Source organism: Epinephelus fuscoguttatus, linkage group LG1 (assembly GCF_011397635.1).
Source record: "Epinephelus fuscoguttatus linkage group LG1, E.fuscoguttatus.final_Chr_v1".
Taxonomy (NCBI): Eukaryota; Metazoa; Chordata; class Actinopteri; order Perciformes; family Serranidae; genus Epinephelus; species Epinephelus fuscoguttatus.
In genome coordinates, this window is record NC_064752.1 from 21,869,275 (window position 1) to 21,880,322 (window position 11,048).

At 40.7% G+C, this 11,048-nt stretch overlaps 2 protein-coding genes across 3 annotated transcripts in view; both read right to left on the reverse strand.

The window, feature by feature from the left end:
* kcnab2a (potassium voltage-gated channel subfamily A regulatory beta subunit 2a) overlaps positions 1 to 525 on the reverse strand; it is a 120,641-nt gene extending 120,116 nt beyond the window's left edge. The window contains exon 1 of one of the 2 annotated variants that reach the window (XM_049583156.1): positions 432 to 525. The gene's annotated coding sequence lies outside the window, so the exon portion shown is untranslated. The remainder of the gene's footprint in view (positions 1 to 431) is intronic. The other variant, XM_049583164.1, reaches the window with a different exon arrangement.
* Positions 526 to 772: 247 nt separating this feature from the next.
* On the reverse strand, positions 773 to 10,756 carry park7 (parkinson protein 7). Its single transcript, XM_049587154.1, has 6 exons — positions 10,562 to 10,756; positions 9,929 to 10,030; positions 9,720 to 9,779; positions 3,315 to 3,384; positions 1,643 to 1,729; positions 773 to 1,255 (listed from the first exon to the last, which is right to left on the reverse strand). Exons 1-6 carry the CDS (start codon positions 10,649 to 10,651, stop codon positions 1,095 to 1,097), a joined length of 570 nt encoding a protein of 189 aa, XP_049443111.1. The 5' UTR covers positions 10,652 to 10,756; the 3' UTR covers positions 773 to 1,094.
* Between the last annotated feature and the right edge of the window lie 292 nt (positions 10,757 to 11,048).

Consider the following 11,048-nt stretch of genomic DNA (forward strand, 5'->3'; position numbering starts at 1 on the left):
CCTGAACGCACCTTTACATTGTGAGCATGTAGCGGACGTTACCTCGAGCTAACGTTACTCTGCCCGGCCAATCTGAGTCAATCCATTATGCCATGGATTGCAGCGAACTTGGGGCTTCACCACTCGGCTCACCCAGCCAGCTAATCACGGCTAACAAAAATTAAGTCCTAATTACAACCACCCACCGTTTTAGTGACGTGGTTTGTGTCTGTGTCGCTGTCGTGTTGTTAACGAACGGTTACGTTACGATGTCATGTTCAACCGTTAGTAACCTAGCTAGTTAACGTTACCGTGATTAACGTTGCGTTAACTGCTTTGCCAACATGAATTAGCTGACATGAAAGATATTAAACACATTTCAGAGGACCGTCATCGTCTATAAAAGCCCACACAACACTTAGAGTCAGCGGAGGAAGCACAAAAGCTCTTACCTTTGCCGATATCTTTCTCTTCCTTTTGCACTGTGTGAAGACCCTCTGGATTTTTGTTGCTCTGACACAACTACCACGCGCTGCACCAGAGCCCCGCCCCGCTGGCTGCAGACGCACCGCGATTGGTCAGTTGGAATACAACCGCAGCCGAGCCGAGGTTTCTCATTGGCCGGAGCGCCTGCCAATCTATTCGGATTCTGCTTCCCGCGTTCTAGGCAGCACTCACAATACATTACATGATGCAGCCTATATTTAGGTGTCAACGACAACTGCAGACATGTGGAAACAAGTCACAGTGACCCCCAGCATTAATACACCACAGAGTAAAGACAAACACAGTATTGTCACATTAATGTTTTAATGTCAAGTGGAAGCTGTGAGAATAATGAGCAATGTGAGGAAAACTACAATGACATAAATTTAATCCCATTTGAAAACCATCTGAATCCATTTGCTAAATAATAACTGGGTGCTTCTCATTTCCAGCCAAGAAAGACAATAACCTGTCAGGACAGAAGCATCCTTATGTCCCCCAGGGAGAGTGATTTGTCAGTAGTGACTTTGACTCTTTGTGCCAGCCACATTGGATTAGCTGTTTCAGTAGTGCAGGGCGTCTATGGCGGGGCAGTGCTGCTTGCACGATGCAAGTGAACGCGGCTACAGTCAGTCTTTCATAACAAGAGGAGCCTTGACTTGAGCTGCAACCTCAGCCCCCATAAGTTCCTCTACAATCGTCAGGGCAAACTCAAAACTGGTTCCTGGCCCACGGCTGGTGATGTAATGTCCATCCTTCTGTACTCGAGCCTCTGAATATTTATAGTGGTCTAAAAAAAGACAAAAAAGCAATATCATAAGGATAATCACAACATGAGAGCTTCACAGCTACAGAGTGAAAGCAACACTTCAGTAATCACATTATACTACTAGCGCTTACATGTAGATAATCTGTCACCTCTACAGCTGACCCAGTTCTGGTATGTTCTGTCAAATTTCTGCATCCCCTTGTACCTGAGTGGTGTGCTCTCATCTGCTGCATAGTGACATGGTTTTCTACAGGCAGAAAGAGCTAGTGCAGCACCATCTGCTGCCTTTTACATATAATTACAACTTTCCTGCTCTGAGTTAGATCTGCAAATGTTGCTCTCTAGCTTTATATTTCAGAGATATTTCCACCTTTTTGTTAAGGACGTTTTTTGTTGTTGTGTTTTTACCTCCAGCCATCATTTTCTCCTTCATGGCAGGATGTGTGGTGACTGTGCTGCCGAACCCGATGCCATGTGCCAGAAGAGCCGTGGGACCTGCAGAGGAGCAAAGGTGTTTCAGCTTCATTTAACTGCTCTCTACGATAAAGTGAAACTTGTTCTGTTGCTTTATGCAGTTTCAAAAAGTTTAACAAGAGTCATGGGTGAAATAGTGTATCTCAATCACTTCCCTTACACTAAACGCTAAATCAAAACACAGCAATGCAGAGTTTAACATTTGTAATCGCAGTTCGTGCACGACGCTATGTCCTAAAGGTGTCCTCAACTGGGCCATTGTTTCTAAGAATACATGCATACCGTATACAGTTTCAGCCTCTCTCCAAACACTATGCACCACATTGAAAAGAGAGGAGAAAAAAAGGAGAGGCTGAAGACATTGACTGCTGCTGCATTAACTTTGGCAACGTCCTACCACTGCAGTGAGCTCATCCAAAAACTGTTAATAAATAGAAAGTTATTGATTATGCTCCTTGGCTGCCTTCCCAAACGGTCTAAAGATTACACTTTCCCCTGGCAGAACAGCAGACTGCCAGTTAAAGCCAAGCTACTCCTGTTACAGCAAGTCCCCACCCAGAGGACGCCAGTCTGGGAGAGACAGACCTTCTGAGAACCAGAGTCAGACAGCGAGGCAGACGTGGAGAAGAGGGTGATGATGACCATCTTTATATCATCTTGTGAATCCTAGAAATGACCTATCAGCGTTTTGTGGGCATGCATGTAACTGATATTAGCTCAAGTTAAAATAACCGTAATAACTAATTTTTTTTTTTCACATCAAGATAAAAAATTCCATGTTAGGGCAGAATAATAAGTCTCGCAGCCGGCCCTCTTGCTGGCAGGTTCATTAAACTGTATATCCCTGTGAGAGTTTCACTCATTTTCTAGGACACCCTTCAATCCACTTTGCCGCATTGGTCCCTGTCTCTATTCAAAGTGTCCTTCCAGTGTCCTTTCCCTGCATATGGAGGCTGTCAAATAAAATGTCAGTGCTTGTGGGTTCACTCGGGGATAGCTATTAATCAAACCCTCACCCTTTCATTTCCAAATGCCAAAAAGGGGTCACACACGACGGTGAGTTAATGAAGCATGTCGTTTGTTAACTGTATATTTTTAAAAAAATGTGGTTGAGGTATGTGATAAAGTCTTTCAAGGGCACATCCAGTTACTGAAATACCCGAAAAACCACTGAATCCATGTGTGTATAAAAACTGCACATTTTATTTCTGTCCAAGATCTTTAATTCTATTCGCGAGCAAATCCAAATCCCGTTTACTGGCACCACGTTAGCTCGGTACATTTAAAACCAAAATATCATACATTTAGTGTTTCTAGTTAAAAATGTTTACAGGTCACATGGTAGCATAGTGCATGGTTTATTAATTCATATCACTGGCTTGTCAATCTGGTTACATTTGATTTCGGAAAATGACTGAGTACATTTATTTCTCTGTTACTGCAGCACCAGAATAAAGTGCACTGTGTAGGTTTGAGTCATTTACATCTAAGTATGATGGTCACATCTGAGGTCGTGTCATATTTAAACTTTAACCCACAGAAATACATCCCCATTAGCAGCTGGTGTTGTATAATTATGACTTTGGTTTGTTTTCACAAACGGTACCTGCACAGATGGCTGCAATCAGGCCTTTTCTGCCATCTTGATTCTTCAGCACCTCCTTCACAGCAGGAGACTGCAAGACAGCAAGGAAACCAGATGCACCGTGAGTCATTTGCAGGCCATGTGATTGCACGGTGTATATGCCGACGATGATAATTATTTGAACAGACTGGCAATGTTTTAAACACATCAAAAATAACCCATCACTGTTTTAACACAGCCACAGATTGACTGAGCAAAAACACTAACAATATTTTTATTAAACTGTTTTCGCAAGAGCTCGTATATCAGATGAGACTCAAAACATTAACCTTCCTGATGTCAAGTATCTTTTACTTTTTGAGAACATTAAAAGGGTGAGCAGATGCTCCTCCATGCCACTTCTGTGGCAATGATGGATGGAGAATAATAGAAAATACATCAAAATGTTTTTGGACTTTCTATTTTGAAGGCACAAAATGTACTTTTGAAAAGGATGCAAAACAACAACGAAACATGAACTCAACTCTCAAATCCAAATGATGGTGACACCTTCTTATGTTGGTTTTTAGAGCCAATTCTTTTCCATCCATCCAGTTTCTACACCCATTTATATTAATCATCGTCAGGGTTACAGGAATATAGCCTATCCCAGCATGCACTGGGCAAGGGCCTGTCATTTATTAATTAACATTTAACATACAGTAAAATGGTTTCAAATCACATCCCCCATCTAAATGTAAAGCAAAGTATAAATGTACGTCACTCACAGTGTACAAAATAATGTACTCAGCACTTTATACTGTAGTTATTTATTGTAGTATTATAAATGACTGATGCAATTATGAACTACAATTAAAGCTGCAAGCAGCTATGAACTGGCCCTCGCACCTTCCCACACGTCTGGGCTACTGGTGGGATGCCAACTGACATGGCTGTGTATTTCTGTGACCATCTGACACCGCATACACAAGTTAGACGTTATTTCCAGCCAGGGTGCATGGCGCTGAAAATGACGTACTAAAAATTCTTATCACTTCCTGTATCCACTATGTGGCCCTAGAGAACACACACTAATTAAACATCAGGTTGCTGTATATCATGTGTAGACCACACCATGTACATTTCATGCAAATAGGTGCATCCTTGTCACATAAGACTGTCTTCTTGTTGTCGGTGGGTGATGATATGACTATGACTCAGTATGGGCATTTCGATTTTCTTCAGGCCTGGACTCTTATCCAGCATGTGAAATCTGGGGCAGATTAGACTTTATAAAGTCAACTTACAACAACTACCTGTGTCATAAAGAACTATGCAAATTCCACAAAATCACAAAAGCTTGGCAACTTGCCATTGTGAAGGTCTTGAGAGTCTGCTGACCAAATTTGAGATGGATATGTTGAATCATCTAACAGGAGTTTCAAAAGTTCAAAAGTTCTGTACCTGTGAATACTACTACTAATAACAATAACAATTGTAATAATTAAAAATAACATTATTTAAATAGCACCTTTAAAAGCAAAAGCAGAAACAGGATACTGAGAAGGCAATCTAATAAGATAGAGCTAAAGTTAAAACAAGAGGACAAAAAATGCAAAATGCAAGATACACTATGTCAATAAAAAAAATTTTTTAAAAAGCAATAAAATGCTAAAAATAAAAGGAAATAAAATAAAGGAAAGCCAACATCACATAAAAGCAAATCTACAAAAACGGGTTTTAAGAAATTATTTAAAAGAGGTCACTCATTCTACAAGCCTTATCTCTGTCTGAGTCACTGGCTTCGTTTAAGTCTCTCGTAAAAACATAATTCTATCGGAAAGCATATCCTGACTTTATCTGGGCTGTCTGTCTATTTTATTGCTATATTATTGACTTTAATGCCCATTTATTATCTTGATTTTAGCTTTGACCTTACTTATTTTATCTTTTACTTGATGACATTTTATGGCATGTTATTTGTGTTTCAATTGTGTTTAGTCTTATTGTACAGCATTTTGTAACTGTGTTTTGAAAGGTGCTATGTAAATAAAGTTTATTTGTTATTTATTTATATCTCCTCAGAGCAACGTTCCAAAGCAGAGGAGCCCTGATGGCAAAGACATGATCACCTTTAGACTGTCAAGAAAAATGGCAAAAAGGGCCAATGAGGGGGCCAGCTACGAACTGGCTCACATGGGGTCAACATTTCTGCTATCTAGCTTGGGGCCAGACCCAGAGAATCTTTAAAAGTGATCAGTAAAATCTTTAAAATCAATTCTAAAAGGCACAGGAAGTGAATGGAAAGAACCCAGGATTGGGGTGATGTGATGTTGTCTGTTAAAACCAGTCAGCTGAGCTGCTGCATTCTAAACTAGGTGGAGACCAGGGTGGGACCTTTAGTTGATGCCAGGGAGCAGAGTGTTACAGTAGTTAGGTCTGGAGAAAATGAGTGCATGAATTACTTTTTACAAGTCTGAGCAAGAGAGTATTGATTTTCTTCTGAAGATGGTTCTTATATAAAGTGCCTGAAATGGCGTGTTGTCAAACGACCTATGACACCATCATTCATGGTATCGACTTTTCCTTCCCAATTTAGCATCATATTAGTCGGGGGTTTACACCAACCAAACTTGAAATTAATCCAATAAACTCTCTAGGAGGAGTGTGAAAAAGTATAAAATAAATGTAAAACGCACAAAATTCCAAATGTCTGACTTCCATGTGGGCGGAGCTAATGAATCCTAATGAGAAATATGTCATAAATGATGAGCGCAATGCGCTTACCAAATTTCATCAATATCACAGCATCTCTGTCCCAAGGCCTTCCACGCTTTCGGAGCGCTATGTAGCCCACTAAACATTTCATGAACCCAATGGTCATATATTCTTATGATGATCACACGTTTTGATGTTTGTGTCAAGTTCTGTGAGTTTCCAAGTAGCCTATACCAAGGGCATCAAAAATGCGGCAAAAAAAAAGGCTAAAAGTAACTGGGTGCACTATAGAGCCGACATGCCAAGCCCATGGACAATATAATAATCTCTACAATAACAATAGGTCCCTGACACTTCTGTGCTCAGTCTCAAAATATGTACTTGTAATCACCTCATGTTCGGCTGTATATTGACACTGTACTGAGTGTTTACAGGTATTCTAACAAGGATTGTTGGACAGGTGCAGTTCACCAGGGGAAAATATAAAACACATATTAACCTGTGTGAGGTAACATTAAACAATTGTGCTATTATGCTTACAAGGCCCTGAAGTTAAGGCCTAAAACACATTTTCTCCATCAGCTTGTTGGAGCAGGTTTGGTTATTTCACATAAAAGATTTCTGCATTTCTCTTTTTCTGTGTGCTCTTTTCACTAGTGGAGCTGGGCGAGGCTCAGTTGGAAGAGGGTTATGTCACATACTTCCAAGCACCAATCAGGATTTAGCCAAACTGGAATCACAATCTGATGACAGTTGTTGGGTTGTTGCGTATGTCGTTTGGCTACTGTCAGTCAAATCTGATGTAACCACACCCACACAGGCCTGAAGAGGCAGGTGAGCTGAGACTCCTAAAAAGTTAAACATAGAAGTTTTTATCTGAAACTTCAACTTTGATTGCTGCTTATGTAGTCACAAGTATTTAATGTTATAGAGAAACGTTTAAACTTGAAAACAAGATTTCAGGCAAATTCATGTCCCTGATATTGTTATTTAACTTGGCCTGTTTTGTTTGTAACTTCACAATATTATTGTTTGTAAGAATATATGTTTTAACATGAGGTTTCTGGCATGACTTATTCTGCACACCCAAAACTGGGCATTCTAACTATATAAAGTACACAAAGATATTATAATAAAAACGATAACAATAATATTGTAAGCTAAAGAACAAAGTGCTTACCAAGATGAAAATAAAATGCATATATATATACAGTACAGGCCAAAAGTTTGGACACACCTTCTCATTCAATGCGTTTTCTTTATTTTTCTTTATTTTCATGACTATTTACATTGTAGATTCTCACTGAAGGCATCAAAACTATGAATGAACACATGTGGAGTTATGTACTTAACAAAAAAAGGTGAAATAACTGAAAACATGTTTTATATTCTAGTTTCTTCAAAATAGCCACCCTTTGCTCTGATTACTGCTTTGCACACTCTTGGCATTCTCTCCATGAGCTTCAAGAGGTAGTCACCTGAAATGGTTTTCCAACAGTCTTGAATGAGTTCCCAGAGGTGTTTAGCACTTGTTGGCCCCTTTGCCTTCACTCTGCGGTCCAGCTCACCCCAAACCATCTCAATTGGGTTCAGGTCCGGTGACTGTGGAGGCCAGGTCATCTGCCGCAGCACTCCATCACTCTCCTTCTTGGTCAAATAGCCCTTACACAGCCTGGAGGTGTGTTTGGGGTCATTGTCCTGTTGAAAAATAAATGATCGTCCAACTAAACGCAAACCGGATGGGATGGCATGTCGCTGCAGGATGCTGTGGTAGCCATGCTGGTTCAGTGTGCCTTCAATTTTCAATAAATCCCCAACAGTGTCACCAGCGAAACACCCCCACACCATCACACCTCCTCCTCCATGCTTCACAGTGGGAACCAGGCATGTGGAATCCATCCGTTCACCTTTTCTGCGTCTCACAAAGACACGGCGGTTGGAACCAAAGATCTCAAATTTGGACTCATCAGACCAAAGCACAGATTTCCACTGGTCTAATGTCCATTCCTTGTGTTTCTTGGCCCAAACAAATCTCTTCTGCTTGTTGCCTCTCCTTAGCAGTGGTTCCCTAGCAGCTATTTGACCATGAAGGCCTGATTCGCGCAGTCTCCTCTTAACAGTTGTTCTAGAGATGGGTCTGCTGCTAGAACTCTGTGTGGCATTCATCTGGTCTCTGATCTGAGCTGCTGTTAACTTGCGATTTCTGAGGCTGGTGACTCGGATGAACTTATCCTCAGAAGCAGAGGTGACTCTTGGTCTTCCTTTCCTGGGTCGGTCCTCATGTGTGCCAGTTTCGTTGTAGCGCTTGATGGGCAATTTTCCGGACTGACTGACCTTCATTTCTTAAAGTAATGATGGCCACTCGTTTTTCTTTAGTTAGCTGATTGGTTCTTGCCATAATATGAATTTTAACAGTTGTCCAATAGGGCTGTCGGCTGTGTATTAACCTGACTTCTGCACAACACAACTGATGGTCCCAACCCCATTGATAAAGCAAGAAATTCCACTAATTAACCCTGATAAGGCACACCTGTGAAGTGGAAACCATTTCAGGTGACTACCTCTTGAAGCTCATGGAGAGAATGCCAAGAGTGTGCAAAGCAGTAATCAGAGCAAAGGGTGGCTATTTTGAAGAAACTAGAATATAAAACATGTTTTCAGTTATTTCACCTTTTTTTGTTAAGTACATAACTCCACATGTGTTCGTTCATAGTTTTGATGCCTTCAGTGAGAATCTACAATGTAAATAGTCATGAAAACAAAGAAAACGCATTGAATGAGAAGGTGCGTCCAAACTTTTGGCCTGTACTGTGTATATATATATATATATATATATATATATATATATATATATATATATACACACACACACACACACACACACCTGTGCATACACATATACACATAAATATATGTATGCACGCATACATATACACATATCTGCAACATATACACACACAAAATAACTCAATAAGAGGAAATACTGCTACTACTACCACTAATACTAATACTAACAACAATAATAATAATAATAATAATAATAATAATAAATAAGTAAAAAAGAAATAGCATAGTAATCAGTTGGGAAAAGCCGTTCTGCAAAAGTAAGTTTTGAAATGAGATTTAAAAACGTGAACAAAGTCAGCTGATCTAATGCTCAGTGAGAGGCTGTTCCTGAGCCGAGGAGCCAGTCCTGCAAAGGCTTGATCACCCTGAGTTTTTAACCTGGACTTTGGAACAGTTAGAAGATCTAGACTAGAACACCTGCGGGCCCCATCTGGACAGTACAGTCCAAAGCTCAGAGAAGCTCAGTTACATACTCTGGCAGGTAAACCCGGCATTACAGTAATCAAGGAGGGGGGATATAAGAGCATGTATAATTATTTCTGTTACTGAAGGACAGAACTGATCTAATTTCAGAGATGTTCCTCAGTTGATAAAACAGGACTGGACAACTTTCTCCACGTTGCTTCATACCAAACTAACTACCGATGACAACACCCAGATTTTTTGTACCTGGCATTATGTTAGGAGCGAGGGGGCCTCGGAGTAGCTGAATTTGTTTTGCAATGTGTACAGAGGCCATGATAAGACTCTGTTTGAAAGTTTGAAAAACATGGGGCTAGTCTATGAGCCTGCTACCAAGCAGGGCTGACTCCTGTATGTGACTGCGACCCTTACAGATGAGAACATGAAGTGATTGGGCCATGTACAGGCAGTACGTCTCACCTCTGCCAGATTCTGGGCCCCTGGCATCCCTCCTGGCAGCAGCACCACATCGTATGGGCCCTGGGAGAAAAAAAACATGACATAAGGCTTGAGTAATCCTTAAGTAGGATACTATTCAACAGGGTTTGGTTAATTGAAAAGATATATATGTCTTTAGACTATGATTTATCATGTGATACAGAGAGTAAGCAGACAGATGCTGGGCCCACCTGTGTGCTGGCCTCCTCCAGGCTGGTATCAGGACAGATGAGGACGTTTCTGCTGCACTGGACTGGCTCTTTGCCCGTCAGTCCTGCAACCGTCACTGCGATCTGCAGGGTTAGAGTGGGTAATATATAACACACAGCATTAATGTCTCAATATGGCATCCTGTCTGTGTCAGGCTAATGGACACTTTTATTCTGAAGGCTATCAAATGGCGGAGAAGTGCAGTGACGTTGGACTTTGACATTTAACTTGGCCTCTGTGTGCTCTCTCTGTGGAGGCTGTGAGTGCGTCAGTAACTCAGACAGCTTATTATAGCCTTTATTATGTTATTATTACTCATACATAAAAACTGTAAACGGTAAAGTGACATTAGCATTGCTACAATCAGTTCAGGCAAAGTTTATGTAACGTTAGCTCGTTACAAATGTAGCCTGTTACTCAACGCTGACATTTCACTCATCACCACAGTGACATTATGTCTTAATGAGGCTGTTGTGAAATATTTATGCGCCTAATAAAACATTATAGCCATGACAGTGTTGTGGGCTGACTGAATGGGAAGCTAAACTCAAGCTAGCTATATGTGCTATTATTAGCTACCTAGCTAACAGCTAGCATAAAACAAGTGCACGAACCCCAGCTCTCCGCATGATGTCCACAGGGATAACAGTCTCCATCTCCTCTGCACCTTTAGACAGGATCACTAACGCTCTCTTTCCTGCCATGGTTAGCTCTCAGCTATGCTACTGTCAAGTGCAAGGACGTTAGCTGCAGAGTGCAACTTCCAGCAGCAACTGGCATGGGTCTGACAGGAGCAGGGTTGCCAGGCTGCGTGCTTCTATCCCCCTTTCAAGTTACAAAGTGCTTTACATGGTTGATCCCAGATTCAAAAAAATGCGGGATTCTAGCAATTAAAATGAGGCGATTTTAAGAAAATACAAAGAACAGTAAAAATAGAATAAAGATAAAAAAAAAAATACCATCACTGAAGCAGACAAGCAAAGTTGGCATCTAATTGTCCTGTAGATTGCACTGAGGTACAGCAAATTGAATAATTAGAGTTTTACAAAATAAAAGAAGAAAATAACCCATGACAACATAAGATAATCAAATGAGACATAT

Excerpts from the sequence above, each read along its gene's own strand:
- park7 (XM_049587154.1), bottom strand. The coding sequence starts at position 10,651 with ATGGCAGGAAAGAGAGCGTTAGTGATCCTGTCTAAAGGTGCAGAGGAG. Across the intron at positions 10,031-10,561 it reads ACATCATGCGGAGAGCTGGG|ATCGCAGTGACGGTTGCAGG; the intron begins GTTCGTGCACTT and ends CTAACCCTGCAG. Across the intron at positions 3,385-9,719 it reads GGGCCCAGAATCTGGCAGAG|TCTCCTGCTGTGAAGGAGGT; the intron begins GTGAGACGTACT and ends GCTGTCTTGCAG.